At 36.3% G+C, this 20,439-nt stretch overlaps 4 protein-coding genes across 11 annotated transcripts in view; 1 reads left to right on the plus strand and 3 right to left on the minus strand.

Moving 5' to 3' along the window:
- The first annotated feature begins 977 nt into the window (after positions 1-977).
- On the plus strand, positions 978-2,313 carry LOC121222331 (LOB domain-containing protein 4). Its single transcript, XM_041102863.1, has 2 exons — positions 978-1,390; positions 1,538-2,313. The coding sequence occupies exons 1-2, from the start codon at positions 1,211-1,213 to the stop codon at positions 1,871-1,873; spliced, it is 516 nt and encodes a 171-aa protein (XP_040958797.1). The 5' UTR covers positions 978-1,210; the 3' UTR covers positions 1,874-2,313.
- Positions 2,314-2,921: 608 nt separating this feature from the next.
- LOC107897485 (cyclin-T1-4) lies at positions 2,922-9,033 on the minus strand. 2 transcript variants are annotated; one of them, XM_016822958.2, is made up of 7 exons: positions 8,802-9,033; positions 7,162-7,484; positions 6,120-6,201; positions 5,645-5,779; positions 4,830-5,005; positions 4,594-4,745; positions 2,922-4,297 (listed from the first exon to the last, which is right to left on the minus strand). In XM_016822958.2, exons 2-7 carry the CDS (start codon positions 7,386-7,388, stop codon positions 3,279-3,281), a joined length of 1,791 nt encoding a protein of 596 aa, XP_016678447.2. In that variant the 5' UTR covers positions 7,389-7,484; positions 8,802-9,033; the 3' UTR covers positions 2,922-3,278. The 2 variants fall into 2 exon arrangements, with proteins under 2 accessions (XP_016678447.2, XP_016678449.2); XM_016822960.2 differs by having other exon boundaries at positions 7,162-7,415; positions 8,802-8,937.
- Positions 9,034-9,691: 658 nt separating this feature from the next.
- LOC107916434 (vacuolar sorting protein 3) lies at positions 9,692-16,159 on the minus strand. Of its 2 annotated transcripts, XM_016845724.2 has the most exons (14): positions 15,065-16,159; positions 14,294-14,569; positions 13,792-13,988; positions 13,445-13,586; positions 12,280-12,549; positions 12,105-12,177; positions 11,919-11,967; positions 11,343-11,631; positions 11,082-11,137; positions 10,869-10,937; positions 10,649-10,760; positions 10,374-10,463; positions 10,139-10,309; positions 9,692-9,972 (listed from the first exon to the last, which is right to left on the minus strand). In XM_016845724.2, exons 1-14 carry the CDS (start codon positions 16,157-16,159, stop codon positions 9,880-9,882), a joined length of 2,982 nt encoding a protein of 993 aa, XP_016701213.2. In that variant the 3' UTR covers positions 9,692-9,879. The 2 variants fall into 2 exon arrangements, 1 of the variants encoding a protein (XP_016701213.2); XR_005919569.1 differs by lacking the exon at positions 9,692-9,972 and having other exon boundaries at positions 10,201-10,309; positions 10,589-10,760.
- Positions 16,160-16,785: 626 nt separating this feature from the next.
- Positions 16,786-20,439, minus strand: part of LOC107897487 (peroxisome biogenesis protein 1) — a 9,840-nt gene continuing 6,186 nt past the window's right edge. Inside the window, exons 9-16 of one of the 6 annotated variants that reach the window (XM_041102868.1) lie at positions 20,224-20,378; positions 19,709-19,939; positions 19,003-19,203; positions 18,402-18,527; positions 18,257-18,318; positions 17,856-17,973; positions 17,194-17,478; positions 16,786-17,100 (exon numbers count right to left, since the gene is read on the minus strand). In XM_041102868.1, coding sequence (XP_040958802.1) covers positions 17,062-17,100; positions 17,194-17,478; positions 17,856-17,973; positions 18,257-18,318; positions 18,402-18,527; positions 19,003-19,203; positions 19,709-19,939; positions 20,224-20,378 — 1,217 coding nt within the window. In that variant the 3' untranslated portion in view covers positions 16,786-17,061. Of the gene's footprint in view, positions 17,101-17,193; positions 17,479-17,855; positions 17,974-18,256; positions 18,319-18,401; positions 18,528-19,002; positions 19,204-19,708; positions 19,940-20,223; positions 20,379-20,439 lie in introns of those variants that run through there. The other 5 variants (XM_041102865.1, XM_041102869.1, XM_041102866.1 and 2 more) reach the window with 5 other exon arrangements.

The following is a 20,439-nucleotide window of genomic DNA, read 5'->3' on the forward strand; positions in this document are numbered from 1 at the left end:
TAATATATATATATATATGTAGATGTATGTAACCATTGGTATTCATTATTTTATGGGTTAGTGTAGCATGCAAATATGTTTTAATTAATTGACCAGAAAATTCAAGCATCATAAATGGCCGAACATGCATATCAAAATTTCAAAAAAGTTGAAGGTTTATTTATTTATATGTGCTGTGGCGGAGCAAAGGGACTGTCTGGGCCTCTGGTCTCTTAAAATATATATTTTTTCGTACCATTTATAATTTATAAAATTTTGATTAGTAATAAAATTGTACTAGTCTTTTTAAAATAATAAAAAATTAATTTAATTTTTTAAAAATTATAAAAATATAGAGTATTAAAATAGTAAAATTATATTTTTACTATTGTAAAATAAAAATTTGATTCTAACTTTCTCTCAAAAAAATTTCTGACTTCGTCATTGCGCATTGGAGTCGAGTCCTTAATTGTTGGTCAAATTGTATAATGTATGTAATGATTAATGTTGAAAATATAATTCAAATTAACATGTTATTTTCCTACCTACGCATGCTGCGCTCACCCCTACTTTCTTTTTATTATTTAAATTTAGAATTAATGAAATTATGGAACATACTTGTTTATATTTAAAAAATCTAGCTAATATCATTGGAGAAAATTTATTAATAATTTTAAAGATAATATTATTGAGAGAGAAAATTATAAATTTTGAAATATTTAATATTTATAAGTTATAAAATAAACATAAAAAATATCTAATATAAATACATTAAAAAAATTCTAAACAATAGTAGCATGCAAATTAAAATTAAAATAGAAGCCATTTTATAACAATAACAACAATAATAATAAAGTAGAATTAAAAAAGTGAAGCTAAATGTGTCGTGTCAGAATGGTGGTGATATGTCTTTTGTCCAACCAAAATCTAAAGAAATGGGTCCGCACCTCAGACCTTTTGCTTATTTAATAACACCTCAACCCTAGTTCCGCTCTCATTATTTCTCTCTTTACCTATTCTTCATCTTCTTCGGCTAGTATGTGTTGGTCCTTGAGTTTCTGCTACCTACTCTAATATTATAGATCATCTCCCTGTAGGGAAAACAACCTGCAATTAAACTAGGGTTTGAGCTTTTTCTTATTGACAGTAAAGTTTTAAGACTTGTAAAGGTAATCCTACAATATACAGAGAGAGAGAGAGAGAGAGGGAGTAGTGGTGGTACTGGATAAGAATGAAGGAGAGTGGAGGAAGGAAGCAGGGAGCAGCGTCGCCATGTGCAGCATGCAAACTTCTAAGGAGAAGGTGTGCCCATGACTGTGTTTTTGCTCCTTATTTCCCAGCCGATGAGCCCCACAAGTTTGCTAATGTCCACAAGGTCTTCGGTGCTAGCAATGTCAACAAGATGCTCCAGGTTTTCTTTTATTTGGGATGGCACCTCTTTCTTCTTCATTCCCATGCCCCTTAAGCTTTGCTCAAACTGCTGTGACTTCAATTAATAAATTAACATGATGTCACTATGAGCTCATGGGCCAGCAAGCTGATGGATTTAAATTTGCAGGAACTGCCGGTGCACCAACGGGGAGACGCGGTGAGTAGCATGGTGTATGAGGCCAACGCCCGGGTACGTGACCCCGTATACGGTTGCGTGGGAGCCATATCATCACTGCAGCAGCAGATAGACACCCTTCAAACCCAATTGGCACTGGCCCAGGCAGAGGTGGTGCACCTCCGGGTGAGGCAGACTGCATCTTATTCACATCATGGATTCGCCCCTACAAGCCCAACTAATAGCGGCTCACCCTCTTCCAACCACGGTTCACAAGTTAAGCCCATTTTTGACATGGACGTGGTAATGGACCAGGCTAGCTTGGGAGAACCCATGTGGTCATGCTAGCTTAATTATTATATATTATTACTCTATATAGGCTACATTTTTGTCACCCTATGCTTAATTTCCCTTACGGTATAATACCTAAATCCTTTATATACAGCAATTTGAATGGAAAAAAAAAGGGAGGTGGTGGCAGCAGCGGTGGCGCTGTGGCGGCTGGAGTGGTGGTGGCGTCAAGGTCATTTAGCTTATTATAGTTTTGCAAAGGTCATGGTCATTAACTATATATTATGTATATATACAATTTTAACCTTATATATGTTTCCCCACCCCAAAAAATACCCTTATATAGTGAGTAATTTATATAATGTACTGAAGCTGGTACATGAATTTCTCCATTATAGCGAGTACTTTTCTATAATGGACCGATGAAAACCGTATCTATTATTTCCTCGGATATAAGTTACCCAGATTCAGAGTACATGTGCTGATATATTATTTTATATAATATATACCTGAATGATTATTATACCGTTAAAATCTTTATCAGATACAATTATACAAATATCAAATACGAACAAGAAAGTAGTTCCACAATTCAACCAAACAGCATAATTGCCATATGTTTTTTAACCAAATCAATAATCGATCAAGACTATCAGTTCACTGGTGCAATTGATTCAACTAACAAGAAAAAGAGATTCAAGTCAACCAATTTTTAAACCGATTCAATCAATTCATATTAATTCTCGATCTAATCAATTCAAAATGATACCTTGACCTACTGATATGGTCCATACTAATTTTCGATCTAATCAATTCAAAATGATACCGATATGGTCCAGTTGAAACATTCTTAGATAATTGTGGTTGTTGAAACATTCTTAGATAATTGCTGTTGTTGATGAACTAAGTCCGATAATCGTCCCACATCAGTACATATTACAGAGAACTATCAGCATTCAAACAAGAGTTGGGAAGTCTGGGGACTAGATGTCAAATCGGTAAAAAACACCAGAACTCAAAAAATCAAACCCAAGTTTATGAAAACATACCGGTAAAATTAACATGACCAACTTAAACAGATCCATCGCAACCAAGTAACCCATCATGCATTCCAAAAGAGTTATATAATTTGAAGGAAATGTTTTTCCTCTCTTTCTCTCTTTTTTTTTCCCATATATATGAACTAAATAATTAACTGCCTCTTTACTTTGTCATGAAGCCCCCTGCCAATATGGTGACAGAAATATCCTCGTTGGTACATCCTGTTACAGCCAAGATATGCGCCATTGTAGGCAAATCCAAAACGTACTACATTTAGGTACATCTCTGCCAGATCACTCTGACCATTTATGGATATGCAAAGTTCAAAAATATCAATAACAATGGTCAGAAATCAGTATCCAATCATACACGCTCATTTCAGTAAAAGTACTACCATTCTTTTACCGCCTCACCAACGATTCTAATGATTCTCATGTGCATGCCTTCTATGTTCTTTATCTGCATAACTACTCCGGCCCGATTTTTGCCCATCTTCCGTGGCATCATGATTGTAACTTGACATGTACTCATGGCGCTTCTTCCCTTCCAATTGTCTGTCAGGTGGACTTCCAAGTTTTCTCTTTCGGCTATTCACCATTGGAGAAGCATCATCCAGCATTTCACCTTCTTCAGCACCCTCTGTTTCAAATCCTCTAGAAGACTGCCCCTCCGTAACAAAGGTATTCCCTTCTCCCATTTCCCCATGGTCCTTGACATGATCTTGATTCTCATTCCTAGACCAGCTCTGTCGATGTTCTCTCTTGATTTTCTCGTCTTCCACAGCCAACTCAACCCCATCCTCCAGCTCCCTCTCAATAAGATCATCTTCATCCATGACATCTTTTTTCTTCATTGTTTCCCCACGAGACTTCCTCCTTTTCTCAAGCGCAGCCTTCACCTTATCTTTGTCGATTTTAATAGCTTCTTTGGGAGATTGGCTGATGGGCCCTCCTCTAGTGTCCAAGTTTCGTCCAATCACACTGCTAGCCCTACGTGATGCTCCCTCATCTCTCCATTCGCCTGTTTCTTGAATGTCATTTCTTCCACCAGTTCTTTCCTGGTCGTCTTCCCCAGTTCGCTCATTTGCTGACCTAGACTTATTTGAAACTTCCCTTGTGTTCTCTTTATGGGGCAATTGCTCAGGATGTTGATTATCCTTGGTTTCCATATCCATCTTGTGATCGGTGATAACACTGCCCATCTCTCCACTGCCATTATCATTACTTTGATTTTGTGCAGTTCTTGAAGGCATCCCATGATTGTCTGCAGATGAATGGTCGGCTGCTGACCTTGAAGATGCTTGTTTTTCCTCACTTCCAGAAGGATGTTTTGCTGGGGCTCGATGAGATGCACCACCACCAGCACTTCCTTCTACTTCACTACCTTGAGATGGGGGTACTCTATTTTGCTCATAAAGTTCCAGCATTTGATTACTAACCTCTGCAAGATAACCTCAATGACTAAGTAGAATATCCTACAAAAGCCACATGGAAAAAGACGCAAAAAGACAGCTAAGCTATCACTGCAACATCCATGGCCTTTCACAAAGCATGGGAATAAGCAGACTGCCTACCAAAACCAAAGGAAAGACATGAAACAGATAGCTGTAACCAGTGGTTGGATGAATTTTAAGAGAAGCAACCATAAACAATACCAGTTCCATGGGACCATTTAATAACTGTCGAATTTTATTTGCAAGATCTTCATTATTATAAAGTAACGGAGAGGAAACCAACCCTCTAATTGGCGTGGGGTGACATCAAATTCTTGCCACCAGACCTTCTCACCATCTGACGGAAGCTTCACTTTGAGGAACTTGGCAGCAAGGAAAATGGCACCGGCCGCAATGTGATGGGGCTTAAATTGCAGGCAGAGCGACGTCCTCAGCCTGCATGCCGCTTTGCAGTGTGTCAAAATTGAGCACTAGGAAGAGATCATTTTAAACACTTGAAGAAACACCAGTTAAACATACCCATCATTAACAAAATTCCATGCAACTTGAGCAAGAGCATTCTGGGCAACCTTGAATTTCTTTATAGCCTCAACTAGAGGTTTATATGGGTGATGGACATTGAGGTCAAAACCCAAAGTTGCAAGTACAACCCTCTCCCCAAGTAAAATTAGTTCCTTTTGTTGCTCATACACTTCCTGCAATATATATCAAGGTTAATGAGTCCCTCATATAACTACAACTGTGCAAACAGAAGGGTTTTTTTTTTTTTTTTTCTCTTTTAAAATAACTAGGAGTAAGATAAGCCACATTTCAAAATTAACTTAAAAAAGTTAGGTAGCAAGGAGATGCTTTGCCCAAGAACACAGTTGTTCGAGGGAAAATGTAGAATCTGAGCAAGAATTTACTTTGAGTTCAAGAGGAACATAAGGAAAGGGAAGAGATCTCAGCCAAGTATTTAAACACATTGGCAACATATAACCCCATAACAACAGATTGGACAAATTTTACATGAGACTAACATCACAAAGGTGAAGTTCTCAAACTGAGTACAGAACTGTGCATGGGAATTTGGGCTCGTTAGATTTATAAAAAGGTTAAAAAACTAGAAGGGTCAGTCTTACATGCCTGAGGAATAAGAAACCAAGTGGAATAGATAACTAAAGAGCACGAAAAATGAATGAGAAAGATTATACAAATGGAATGGCAAGTGAGAGCAGGTTAGAGAACAATTGCACAAGTCAAGTAGCAACAGACACGACGTACAAGAGGCAACTTGAGCATCAGAAAGAAGCACACAAATAGATTGGTAAAAGCACCACTAATTTGAAGAATACCTTCTGTTTGATCCTCTGGGCTGCAGCAGGATCCTTTTTGTGTATTATTTCATAGGAAACAAGAATAACATCCTTTAATGGCCGAGGTGTCTCTTCAACCTTCCCAGCAAGGAACATGCACACAGTAGCAATGGTCTGTCAAGCATGGAAATGAAGTTAGGCAGGTGATGATAAAAAATGTTAAGACTCACTGCTCTCTTTCTTATTAAAAATCTACATCAGAAATAGAATGATTGGTTAAGTTGACAAAAGGAATTATGTTAAAAGCTAATATTATAACACTTTTCACCCCTCAACCATTCTAATATACCAATCAACACTATGTCATCCAAAAGAATTGCTAAGTGAATAAAAATTCATAATGAAATAGAATCGAAAGACAAAGACAGCTTAGATTTCTAAAACGAAACACATGCTATCTAGAAAATAAAGAAGTTTTAACAAGATTAACCAGACAATGATAATGATAACTCACCCTTCTATCATTCTTTGCATGTGATTGTCGAATAAAAAACCGATGACAAAAGATAATTGCCGTAGCTATTGTTACCTGAGGCCTATATATCAGGTGAGAAATTTAGTCAAATTTCATTCAGTCTGAGCCAATAAATATCCACATGCTTATGAATACACATAATATTAGAACTGCAGATCTTTGTTCAATCAGACAACAGGTGGTCAGAACAACTCCTTTCACCCATAAGGTTGTAGAGAGTAAAAGAAACAATGATAATTACATAGCATGCTTTCAGGGCTTGATCAACTATTCATAGATCATGCAGTCACATATGAAAAGCACTGCTCAACAGAAGCCCTTTTTATGTTGATGGCTTGATGCAGAACACTTTTTCCCATAATAAGTGCAGTATATTTCACTAGAGATAAAACAAGTGTAACAAAAAAGGGGAAATAACGACAGACTGACAAGCACGCAGACAAACAAGAGTCACAATGTGCAAACACAAGACCATCTACTGCATCAGTCTGCTCACAAACAACTATCTTCTTTCAGTATATCAGGCCATAGAGACTCAGGATAGCTCACTAAAAGGCATTATAAAAAAGAAATGCTGCCGAAAATGATAGGTGATAGCAGCAGTGACCGATAGTACTGACAGGAAAATAAAAGATACATTATATTTTTTAAAAGTATAATGCTAACCTTTAGATCATGACTTTCTGTTATAAAATTATAATTAATTGATTTCAAGTTGTACTTTCCGTACAGATACCAACAGGGAAACAATTAGGGATTTGCAACAAATAAAATCTCAACATTTGGACATTGCCATTTAACCATTTTTCATGCTATAAACTTTACAGAGAATTGAATACAGAAATCGGCCACCGTTGGAACTAAGCGGCATGCATCTACACATAGACTAGGCCCTTTAAATGATGCTTCATGATAAGAACCACTACTAATGAAACCCAACTTTCCAGTTCAAAAGAAAAATCCGGCATTTACAGAATCTAACAACAAGAATACTGCACATGAATGTAATCCATGAACTTACACTTTTAGCCTCATGCCCAAATCCTGCAAAAATGTACAGTATGACTTGCGTAAGTATGTCTCTTTCTTCAAGTCAATACCATCCCTTCTAGACGGGGAATTTTCTTCTATTTCTTTTCTTGAAAAATACCAACGGCCTACTTCCTCTTGCTTTTCTTGAGAATTTCTAGAAGGTCCAGTATCAGATGTTGAATGATGTGAGGAATCCCCAGGTAACATCCCCGCCATTTATAAATATCTCCGAACACTATAATACTGCAGACAAAAGACAACTCCTAATAGGAGCAAGACTTTATTTCTTCATAACCAGCCAGTAGTATTATTCTGATCAGTGATAAAACATAGTCAGTGTTCATGTTAACATGCAGAACCAAAACTGGCCTATGTATGATACATCTAAAATAAAAAATTCAACAATGCCTTCATTCCAGTGTAATGATCAACATTATGACATAGTAAACCATAGAAACTTGTCAACAACATCATGACCAAAAAGGAAGCAATGATCTTTGTAGGGGGGGAATAGGGTTCAGCATTGCCTAATTGCACGCCCACTTCTTTGGAACCTTTTCAACCTGATTATTATAAATAAATAACATCCAATTGCAAAGAAATAGACCCAGTTATTTGCTATAAATTGGTAAGGGTTCCTGTGACAGGGATGAACATCGATAGGGAACATATCCTAGGTTAGATTCATGTCATGGAGCCCAGTGACTAAATCTCCTATAGAGGTTAAAGACGTTAAGGCCAAATTGGAACATATTGGAGTAGAATTTTTAATAATTCCATCTCCCTTCTAATGGCATCCCCACATTTTCTATGACATTAATCCTCATTCTTCAACAGTAGTACAACGAAGTTAATTAAAAAAGCACTCAGTAAAATACCTCGATTCATAAATGTTTTCCCTTGACACACTCCACAAAAGTAACTTATAATATTAAGTACTACCAACAATAAAGAACATGAGAAACGTCTCATTAGCAGTACATAGAACTATAGATTGAAAGTGAAAATATAAAATAGTCAATATTTTCACATTTAAATATTGATTATCTTAAACCTATCTGTATACTCATTAGTTCGGAATATCATAAGCATATATTTTGTCAAGACTAATCATATAAAAAGAAGCATGTTAAATTTCTATGAAGAAATATAAAAATTCAAAAAAGAGAAAAACATCATTGAATATACAAAACAGAGAAAAAAATCGCCCAAGCCGCATAAAAAAAAAGGGACTTTTAATAGCAAAATAAAGGGAAAATCTACGATTGATCTAAAATTTTACTTAAAACATGATACTTGTTTTTTAGGGTGAAGCTTTAATAAAGAAAAAATGGAAAGAGAAAAGGAGAAAAAAAAGCAGTCGTCTGAAAACCTAGGTCACGAAGAACCCACTCGAAGCAGAGCCAAAATCGAGGATTGCGATTATAGAATGCTTAATATTCGCATATCAAAAGCTTGGAGCTTAAAATTCCTCCAAACTTAGATCCGAAACTCTTTTCACTCAAGATTAAATATAAAATCTACGTATTCTTTTTCGTTCTCTAGGTTTTTTCCATCTCTAAGATAATGAGAAGAAGAAATAGAAGAAACGAAGACTTAAGACCTAATAAATTTGAGAAAGAAAATTACCTGACGGAGGCGTAGGCCGAAGCAGGCTCCTTGCTGCTCTCTTAGAGCTCGCTTCTTCGTTCTTCCTCTTCCTTCTCTTTATTTTTGTTTTACTCTGCGTGTGAAAAAAAAAAGGATTTTGAAGCCAATGTACACTAAAAATTTGGGGATTATATATCCATGGCTTTATGAATTTACATAATAACCCTCTTTTCTTTTGGAATACAAAGAATACCCCTGGAATAACTGGTCTGTTGCAATTTACTCCTCCCATTAGCGATGTAATAAATAACTCCTTTTTTGGAGGATCCGGTTTCCTTTCCGATATTCTTTTTGGAGGATCCGATTTTCAAATTCTTCTTTAATATATTTAATCACTGCATTCAACCTTTATTAATAAAAGTATTTTTTTTCTAAACTTAATATATTTTATCACTAGAATACTATTTTTTCTAATCTATTATTTGGTAAGATCTTTTCAAAAATTATATTGATGATTAAGGTATTAAAAGAATAATTGCATTGATGACGTGAAATTCTTCTATCTTTGGTCCGTAAAAAATGTATTAACTAATTATTTAATAAATTTTAATTTTTAACGAATAAAATAAGTAAAAATACAAAACATATCTACTCCACGTTAGAAAATCATTTTATCGTTGTTCCACTCCAAACATTATTTCGAACAAGTTGAGACACTCACCATTCTATTAGTTATATTCTAATCCATATTTTTGTACACCTTTAAATATGAATTTTCTTTTTTTCAAAATATTATTTGATGTACTTGTGAAAATTTTTAATTACAGATACAAAGTTAAAAAAACCGTCATATGATCTCAATTATGGAGTCCAATGTATGAGATAATAATCATATGTTTTTGCTGTATAATGAGAAGGGAGAGATGTGATAATAGAGAAAAAACGGAGATGTCATAAAAGGGCTTAAAAAAAGGAGTGTCACCCTTGTGGTTATAAGGTGCACAGAAATCTGTCAAAAAGCTAGCGATGAATTTATACATGACTGAAGCAAAGCAAATAAAGGGAGACCCATAGCTTCTTCGCCCAGCTCTTCGACCTGACATTAACTTCTGGTGGCTTAGCGGGTAACCAGCCAACCGGGTTTGAATAAGACATCTTGCTTAAAATCACGACCAGTTACAGACGTTGACTCGCCTTGACGACGGAAACACTGTAGATGAAAGAAGATGCCAGTTTTAGACAAAGAATACAATGATTGAAAGCACAAGTAGCTTCCAATGTAAATGCTAAGTTCTTCAAATTCGGAAAACAATCCTATTTCCTATCCAAACTAATGGAAAGATGAAGAGTACATATAATGGTTAGGCATCACTAACCTTGTAACAGACAACTGTATCATCTGGATACATGGCAAAAAGCTTGGTTCCAAGGCGAGCATGGCAAGAATCGCAAAGGCTCTCATCATTAATCTGCACAAGCCGTGATCTCTCTTCCAATCTTGCAAGCCTTGCGTCTATGTGTACGGCACGTGATAGGTAATGCACAGTCTGGAAAAAGAGGTCATGATTCAGCTCAAATTACAAAGCAGTAGAAGTGCAAAAGTTATCTTACGTGTCCTTGACGGTGATGATGAAGTCGAGCTCTCAACATCCTCAATATTGTCTCTGATGCAAGCTGGAGAGGCATGTCAGGGGACAGTGTCTGCAAAATCAACACTCAGATTACCCAAATTAACAAGGCATGTGGCAAAAGAAACGTACTCGATGATCCCTACACGACTAACTAGTTAGGTCTAGCACATAATGATATAAGAGCATGTTTGGCACCTGCTGGCATGGCTAAGTTCCAGTTCTCTGACACATGCAGGAGAAGAGAGAGGATTTTACCTCTAATACTTGCAGAGGGTCCAGTGACTCTCCACGATTGTGGAGAAGGCGAACAGCAGCCTTAAACATAGGCTCTTTACCATCTTGTGGATCCAAATACATATCAAGTAGCCTGAATATGACAGTCACAAACAGATTAAAAGAAAAAGATCGCAGGCATAAGTACTAGAGAGGGAAAGGAAAGAAATTATGGGGGAAAAGAAAGAACAAAATAACTAACTGCATATAAGCATCTGGTCGGCCAATCTCAGCACAATACTGTTCTGCTGCTTCACTATCCTCCAGTTTCCTGACAGGAGGCAAAATGTAAATAATAGGAAGACAAGAATTCTCTCTTTTTTCGTCAGCTATCTTCATGAATAAAGCTAATATTTATATACTGCCTAATGCAGCTGCATCATAATTAATATTCTGGAAATTATTTGAATCTTACAGGGCTAAGATTTGGAGGACCAATGACTCTTGTCCCAATTTTCTGTATAGAATAGCCTAACAATCAAAGCATAATATTAAATTAGCAAATGTTAAATGCAACAACTATTCATAGAAACATTAAGGAAAAATGAAAAGCAATTTATTAAAGAACAAGCAGTCAATGCAGTCAATTCAGGAATCCTACTTGAGTATAGTACTAAAAATTCAGCTCGTATGGTCAACTGAACAGTTCAGGACAATAAACAAAGCTCTAACAGACCTTTTCTAACCATAACTCTGAGTCTTGTATCAAATCAAGGACCTCTTCTGGATCATACAAATCTGAAGACTGTAAAAATATCTGCAATCGGTCCCGCACAGGACTTTGAATGAGTGATTCTCTTTGAATATCAGGGGTTTTCAAATGCTCTTGCCTTCCAGTATCAGGGCTCTGGGAGCTGCTTTCTGAATTAAAGGATTCAATAGCCGACTTGGCAAGAGAAAGAGCATAGAGAGTATGGAGCCGAGTGTCATCAGAGTCTTGCTCTTCGATTAACCACTGGAGATAGCTGCATGGATAAGGAAGCTCAAAACAAAATTGATGCGGTGAAGGACATATCTAATACTAAAAAGAAAGAACTTTTATGTTAAAAAATTAAGAGCTGACATGAACAAGGTGAATACATGACAAACAAAGGAATTGCGTGTGAATGTAGGATAAAGAGTCAAATCATAATAAAACTAGAAATATTTCAACACAAGCAGAGTTGCCAAAGGATAACCTATGTCTAGCGGAGATCCTAGAAGCCAAAACTCCAAAGACTAATAAACTCCATAAAATGAAATAAGAACATACCATTGGAGAATCTCAACCTTCTTTGGATCAATTGCTGCAATCACTTCATCTGCGACAAGATACTAACTAATAAATAGTGCATCATCAAGAAATAAAAGTTAAAGCTGAAACACTATGCACCTCAATATCAAATTGCAATTGCCCATGGATATGTAGACAAACTATTAACTTTAAAATGAGATTCACCTGGTGAAAGCTGATTTGTTCTTTTCTCTGATGTCAAAATGCGTACAGCAAGTGCTGGGTTTAAATCTGCAATCTGATAAGCAATTTCCAAGGTCAATAATTAACTATTAAGTTCAAGGAGCTCAACACCAATAAAAAAAAAAAAAAAAATCTTTCATGAGAAATAACTACATACCCATGCAAGATGCTGCAGAACCAAATCCTGGTCAGATGAATCCTCAAGAATATTTGATGCCTCAGTTGCAGCAGTCTCTCTACCGGATGTTACACATGCACCATCATGCATGCCATTTTCCACAGCAAGGTCTTTCCAGAGACCAGAGGAATAATTTCTTGCCAAGATGCGCCAAATAGCAAGAGCCTTTGAGCTCATCCCTTTACTAGCATATAGGAAGGCAAGTGCCCGCAAATGCCCAGAGCCATCTAATAAAGTTTCTAATTCCTCCTGCACCGCCCATGCAAGTTGTACAGTCATCCTTCAAGCAACCTCCTGACAACGGTCTCTCTGTTTTCCAATGCATTGGAATACTAAGATTCCACGTTTTACCAACATTCTTTGTTCATAGGGAATTATTTTAGGCCTATAACCATAATTTGAGCTTGACTAGACCTAACCAAGAAAATATGTATCCAAACTGAAAGACCTGGCTGCCATACTAGTTATTGTTCCCACTCAGCACAAGAATACATGCTATATTCATGTTAAAGGGAAATACTTGCTTGTAGTTTAGTTTGTTTATAATAAAAAAAAGTTGAGAGCATGATATTCATTTATTTGAGCAAAGAATCCACCTTTTTTCAACTTGAGAGCAAGTTTTCCAATTATTTGTGCAAAAATTCCACCTTTTTTTTTCAATTTGAGAGCAAGTTTTCCATTTATTTGTGCAAAAAATCCACTATTTTTTGTTTCAACAAGGAAAATTTTTGTAACATTAAAATTCTTACCTTACAGCCCAAGATCCAAGTTATACCCAACAATCTCTCTCATTTTACTTATATATTCAAATATCACTAATAAAATCCTTAGTCCTGTATTTTACATCCTTTCCCCATACATGTGGAATAAAAGGGTAAGCTTAATCATGCTCTATGATACCAAGTGTTGAGAATTTAATATACTGCATCATTATTTACTTAAGAATTTCTGACCTCCGAGATCATCTTCTTTCAACATGAAACTATCTGTCCTTAAAAGCAAATCATTGTTTAACATTTTACTCATGCATGCATTATCAGAGGCTTTGCATAACCAATCCAACTACTAATTTAATGTAGCGAGGATATGAATCTAAAATTAATGCATGATTACCAAATGAGATAAGCCAAAACAAAGCACATACCACAATACAATAATTCTCAGAAGATGCCAGCTTCTCCATATCATCAACATAATTTAGAGCTCTATATAAGTACATTAGAAGTGTATCAACCCCCTCCTTCACTGCCAAAGTCAAATCTTTCTGACGAGACACCTCTAGATACCTGAAGCAGGTAACACTAGATTAAAACAATGTTCAGGATATTGCCAGACATGCCATCCATAAATGGATTTATTAAATTTCGACCAAAATTGAAACTCAAATCTTTTTGTAACTGCCATCATTTCATCTTGGTAAAGAGAAAAACAAACATACAAGAACAGAGCTGGAAAAACAAAGGCATAAAGGCAGACTATCTTGAACAGCACCTGATAATGTTCTTAATTGCAGACTCCAGCAATTCAGCCCTGGTTGGTGGATTTGATAGAAAACGTTCATCAACCACAGTTTCTACACCTGCTTTTCTAAGGAAGATAGCCCTTTGAATAGCCAACAATCCATCATCCACAACATCTTCGAGTGGTACAGGAGGAGGATGTAAACCCCAATACCGGTTTCTAGGAACCTGAAAAGGTTAATTCAACTCCATGATAACAAACCTTCACAAACTTGCAAAGGAGTTTCAGCATGTTCTATGCAAGCAAATGTCATTCAGCAATTCAAATCATATCCAAAACATGCAACTCTTCGTTTACTTGTCGACTGACCAGCATTATAATTATTCTCAATAATTAGTTTAAGTAGGACAGTGCCTAGCTCGTAGATAGATAATATGTTGATTCCTTAACACATTATCCCCTAAAAACACATGCACTACTGCAGAATGGACAAATCAAACCGTAAGAACGCATGCATTTATAAAACACATACCAGGAGTGACCAACGGTTAGGGTCTCGCATTATAAACGGAAACACTTCAGAAGGCTGCATGGTTTCTGACTGCAAAAAGTGATCCACTGCTTCCTTAAAGTGCAAGTCAAAAAGCAACAGGAAACCCACTTGAGCATGAAAAAGGGAAAGCACTTCCTTAGACAATTCACCTTCACACTCAAGCTCTTCCACCAAGGAGATAGCTTCATTGAAATTCTTTTTTCTCAACAGATCTTTTATTTGTTCTTCTGAAGGAACTTTCCGGAAGCAAATAAGCTGGCAATGTTTAGCACAAAGCAAGAAGATGCATCACAAGTTCGATTATACCAAGAAGCATAGCAGTGGTTATGGGTTGCAACTGATATCATAAAACTTAGCTTGGAATAGCAGCATGAGCCACAAACAGAATCACAAATTCAGTCAACAACCAGCTCAGGTCAAAGAAAACAAATCTCTAAGAACTGATAGCTTAGGCAGCAAAGTAAGGTTGATGCACCTAGTCAACGATGATATTAATACATCTATAATATTTCTTGAACCTTTAAATGCAAACCATCAGTAACCAAGCTGAAAAAGTCTTTTTTCAATCATTACGTTTAAAATTTCCTGAAGTACACGTAAATATGCACCCAAATACATTAACATCTTGCCATCAGTACCAAGATCAACACATCACATATAATGGAAAGTGCATATGTATGATTACCATATGTACATTTCAAGCAATGCCATAATATTTATTTATTAATTTAACTAAAATGAGTCAGATACCTTTGTAGGAGTAGCAACAGCAGCAAATTCCCCACTCCTGTTTTCCTCATTAGCAACAATACACTGCCCAACTCCTTCAACACCAAAAGTTAATGTTTGAATGCAATTACCCGATTTCTTATGGTACAGATCCATCTTTCCATCCCTCACAACCACTACATACGATGACAAGTCCCCAATTGAATCGGGGCCACCCTTACGAAACACCAAGCTCCCACCAACTGGCTGCCCAAGAGCATCAACAATCACGCCTACATTGTCCACTAACAACAAAACCTCCCAATTTCTCCACAACAGCTTCAACAGTGGCGGCCTAGATAAATCAGGTAATGAAAAAATCACCCCACTTTGCCCGGTAACACACGAAAACAAACTATACCCATTAATTGTACCGACAATTATGGAATCATCAAGCCATACCATAGACTTCACTCCATCAAAGCATTGCATTTCTCTTAGGATCACAAAAGAAGCATTTGCTAAATCGCTGCTTAAAACAAGCTCTATTAACATCAATTTCTTACCAATAACAAGGGCAAAAACGTAATTACCTTCTCGGTTTTGCTCTAAATCCTTTGATTTCACACCATTCGTCCTAACACCTCCGAATTTATCCAAAATCCGTTGCCCTTTTGATGAATTCGAAGCATTATCGGTTAAATCAGTGCTTTGTGAATGGGTTCCTCGGAACCTACGAGCAATAACGCTAACTCCTTTTAAACCACCTAATTTTTTAACCGGATGAATCAAGAGCGAATCCGTTATAAACAAGAACCCATCTGATAATACTAAAACGACACCGATCTCCGAGAGCACGAATATTGATTCCACAGGAGAGCCGGAAACGGAAACAGTGCGGAGAAGAGAAACGTTCCGGGAAAGGGAAGCGAAAGAAACGGATTCAATTGGAGGTGGATTTGGAGTTGGAGTAGGGGTGGGGGTGGGGTTTAGGGAGAGTAAAAGGAGGGAACCGTTTCGTGTGCCGACGTAGAGGGTGGATTGGGATAGAGAGAGGCTGCTGACAGAAAGGTGGTGGGTCGGGAGGTCGAAGTGAGCGAAGGGCTCGAGGGCGATGCGAGACTTGAGCTTGGCCATGGCGACGGCGGTGGCGGTGACGGTGCCGGTGCCGGCGGAGGAGATTTCAGGCGAAATGGAAAGAGATCAGCATTGAATTTGTGTTGTGAAAGTTCAGAAATCGAGGTAAGAGTGAAGAGTAAACCCGCCTTCAGATACCTACCAGTAAGCAGTAAACCCCGGGCGCGTTCTGGTCAACTTTTGCTTATATGTTAAGCTTGATTGTTCTTTTTAACTAGTGTTTATTTTTCGGGAATTTCATATTTTTCGTTATCCCCAAAATAAAAAGAATTTCATTTTCTTTATATTTAAGAAAAAAAATAGTACGTAAATTATATATTGGATCCGCTGAACGGCCGAGCCTGTTTTATATTACTTAAAAGTTATTTATTCGTCATTTAAACAATTATTTTATTTCTATACTTTATTTTAATAAAACTTAGGAAAAATAATATTATTTTTATTTTATGCTAAAACTCTATTGGTAAAAAATGAAAAAATATATATACTTCATCAAACATGAAAAAAAATAGAAGATAGAAAATTTAAACAAAATGAAGACGAATAACATAGGATTAGCAAAATATTCCATTTTCTTTTTTGGATACGATACTTGCTTAATAATAAGAATTTACTTGCAATCAAAATGCCGAAATAATTAATAATAATCCATTTAAAAATAAAAAAAATAACATATTCGAACAAATCATCTATTTACTCTAATCATTTTATCTTTTTTATTTAACTTTCTATTTACTTTAAGATATAAACTAGAAAACCCATCCATTATTCTTTTTCAAGTAATGTAATTATTGTATTTATGTAAAATAACTTGGAAATAAGAATAAAATGGAGATCTAAAGAAGCTAAGAAAAATGCTTCCCTAGCTATTTCCGCTCCACGAAGCCGTGACTATTTTCAGGTCATGCCAGAGTTGCCCTCTTGCCTTTTGCATCCCTCGACTGCTCGAAAATTTTCAATTTTATTCAGTTCAGCGAGTGACTAACATGAGAAGCTGCAAATATAAGGGGATTTAATATGCAAGGGACAAATACCTGTGCGGCGGCAGATCGCTTTGAATCCAGAAACTGACTGTAGATTCCATACAGTCTCTGTTTTTCGGCTTCTGAAACTGACGGTCTTGCCTTGGAAGCAATAGACTTCAGAACAGTATCAGTTATGATCGGCATTTTGCCAGGCTCATTGCTATTCGCGCTGCTCAAATGTTCATGAACCGCAGCAAGCTGTGCATCTGAGAGAAGAGCTTGGAGATCAGCTCCACTAAATCCTTCTGTCATATATGCTATGGCGTCTAAATCGACATCACTGGCCAATGGCAACTACATTATATTGCAAAAACAAAGTATTACAAAGGAAAGTAACACTAAAACATTTCGATATATATAGCAAATCGCATTACCTATACTATGCTGCTTGGACTGTTCATTTATGTTCTACACATATTTGGACATTATTATCAAGTTGTTCCTCCAAATATACGAAAACTTTTAATTTTTTGAGTAAATCAGTGGTAGATGTACGTCAAAATCCAACACTGACCACTTAATCCTGGTAACAAAGCTGACACATGTGGTTAAAATCATGTAATTCTAGGAAGCAAGACTTGAAGAAGAGTTTTATACCTTCGATTTCTATGATGAAACAAAAAAATAAAAGAGAGCGTAGAAAACTGGGGCATAAAAATAGTATCACTAACCTTTCTTGAAAGAACGGTCAGAATATCCAACCTTTCCTGCGGAGATGGAAAATCACAGAAAAGTAGGCGATCAAGCCTACCTGGTCTCAGCAATGCAGCATCAAGCAGATCTGGTCTACTGCTTATGAGAAGAATTCAAGTCAAGTTTTATTAAAGCCATGCAACTCATATGGAAAACCATGAAATAAGAAATTCATATATTTATGGAAAACCTTGAAATCAAGAAACGTATTATCTTTTAAAATTTTTGTGATGCTTGAAAAGCTATCTTATTTGGGTATGCATCTCATGTCAAAATCGATCACGTGAAATAATGAACCATACTCAACATTGTGGGGATTAACCGAAGATTAAGAATAGATACTATCAAAATAATACAATAGGATTCCATGAGAACTAACCTTGTTGCAGCAAACACAAATACACCAGTCAAAACTTCAACACCATCTAATTCAGTTAGGAACTGTTTGAAAGCAAAATAACAATGAGAAAGACATCAAAAGTTAAGGCAAAATAATAAAATGCAGCAAGCAAAAAGATACTAACTTGATTGACAACTCGATCAGTTACTCCAGTGTTGTCATGTCCTCTTTTAGGGGCAATGGAATCAAATTCATCAAAAAAGAGGAGGCAAGGTGCAGCAGCAGCTGCCTTAGAGAAAATATCTCGAACCTGAAACAATATTGAGCATGAACCATGAGTTATATTTCCACAGTAGAAACATATTAGCATATTTCCACAGCATATGATGAGCTGAACTTAATAGTCAATAAGAAATGCATGCCTCAGCATCCTAGTCCCTTGGACGCTAGAATAAGTTAATAAATCTACAAAATTGCAAAGTTTACATTGACAGTAATATATTACAGCAGTCCTATACCCTTCAATACAATACTTAAAATGCATTTAACACAAACTTGCTACTAAATTTCATTTTAGGCAAGGTAATTACTAATAATACATACACATTATGCATTTACACGGCTCACTAGAAATTATTGTTTATTTCTGTTATTTTCTACATACTGGGGTTTGAATTATAATGAATTATAATAAATATTACTGGCATATCAAAAAGCAAAAATCAATGGGGAACGTGTCCCTAAAAAGATGGTAAAAGAGAAAATTCTTGATTAGACTCTCTTACAGCTTGCTCAGAAGCACCAATGTATTTGTTCAGTAGTTCAGGCCCTTTCACTGATATAAATCTTAGTGAACAAGCAGCAGCAGCAGCACCAACAATGTGAGTCTTGCCACAACCAGGAGGACCATACAACAGAACATTAGATCGCAACCTTAAAGGCGCTTTGGCAAATATATTTGGGAACTTTGAAGGAAGTTCTATCATCTGACATTGAAATAGAATTATTAGCAACAGATAGAGAATAAGATGCTTTCAGATTGGAATAAAACAATTGAGTGCTTGAAAAAGCTATTTGAAGACGAATGTTAGACATAGCACCGATAATTGAACTGATAAAGAAAAACTACTATTTTGTTGATGGTCTTAAAAGCCAATTTTTTTAAAAATATCAACTGCAGGGTGAGAAAGCATAACAACATTCAAATCAGCACGTACCAAGATTCTACCTGGGAACCTAAACTGTCATACATCTTTATACAAACCAGACTAAATCTATCAAAAGAAAGTATTACAATGCCTTTGGAATAAAATCTTAACAGTACAAAGGTACAGGTTTATTTATCATATTCTCTTCACATGAATAAAAAAGATAAGCACGCTGGGGACAATAGATGCAAATAAGTTCACATTCTGTATTACATTAGAGGCTAATCCAAATATTGATTAAAAATAATCATAGGAAATTTAGAAGCCAGAAGGAAACTTGCACCTCTTTGATAGCATCCCGAATGTCATTGAGACCACCAACATCGTCCCAACCAGAGCGACCAACATCAGGAGCTGATTTAGTTATGTCACGCATGGCAACTGGAAGGAACTCATGCATAGCATGAGAGAAATCATCCCTAACTAGCATGGGGTTCATGTGTTCTTCAGAACCAGAATCAGAAGGCAAAAACCGGCCAACAGCAGCATGAACAGCTCTATCAACCAATATTTCCTGAAATAATAAAATTAATTAGTATCAACTTTTACCCAAAATTTTAGGATAAGCAATGGGAAGAGTATGCAATCTCATTCCCAAAATAACACAGAATGCAACTCATTATATCCAATTTAAACTGCATGCAGATTAAAAATGTCGTAAAAAATAGTAACAAGAAGGATAAAGATGTCAGTAATATATAGAAGTAACAAATTTATCCAGAGGGGAAAAAGAACATTAATGCCTCTTTAAAAAAGATACAAGACAGAAGTACATGCACACACAAGAAACAAAAATACCAGATCATATGCATCATATCCATCACATTTGGAAGCTACATCCATTATGATATCATCATGACACTGTAGGGAACGCCTCTGAATTTCATGCTTCAGTATGGCCCCACGTTCAGAGGCAGCAGGTGCAGGCAGTTGTACATGGAAATCAAACCTTCCTGATAATAACCAAATTCAAGATGCACTACTATGAGGAAAATTCTAAAGTGGAGGTTTGTT

Source organism: Gossypium hirsutum, chromosome D10 (assembly GCF_007990345.1).
Source record: "Gossypium hirsutum isolate 1008001.06 chromosome D10, Gossypium_hirsutum_v2.1, whole genome shotgun sequence".
NCBI lineage: Eukaryota > Viridiplantae > Streptophyta > Magnoliopsida > Malvales > Malvaceae > Gossypium > Gossypium hirsutum.

Coding starts and splice junctions, on each gene's coding strand:
- LOC121222331 (XM_041102863.1), top strand. CDS start 1,211: ATGAAGGAGAGTGGAGGAAGGAAGCAGGGAGCAGCGTCGCCATGTGCA. Junction 1,391..1,537: donor ATGTCAACAAGATGCTCCAG/GTTTTCTTTTAT, acceptor TTAAATTTGCAG/GAACTGCCGGTGCACCAACG.
- LOC107916434 (XM_016845724.2), bottom strand. CDS start 16,159: ATGGCCAAGCTCAAGTCTCGCATCGCCCTCGAGCCCTTCGCTCACTTC. Junction 10,464..10,648: donor ACCCTCTGCAAGTATTAGAG/GTAAAATCCTCT, acceptor TTGATTTTGCAG/ACACTGTCCCCTGACATGCC. Junction 10,310..10,373: donor ATCATCACCGTCAAGGACAC/GTAAGATAACTT, acceptor CTCTTTTTCCAG/ACTGTGCATTACCTATCACG.
- LOC107897485 (XM_016822958.2), bottom strand. CDS start 7,388: ATGGCGGGGATGTTACCTGGGGATTCCTCACATCATTCAACATCTGAT. Junction 6,202..7,161: donor TTGGGCATGAGGCTAAAAGT/GTAAGTTCATGG, acceptor CCTGATATATAG/GCCTCAGGTAACAATAGCTA. Junction 4,746..4,829: donor TGGAATTTTGTTAATGATGG/GTATGTTTAACT, acceptor AGCGGCATGCAG/GCTGAGGACGTCGCTCTGCC.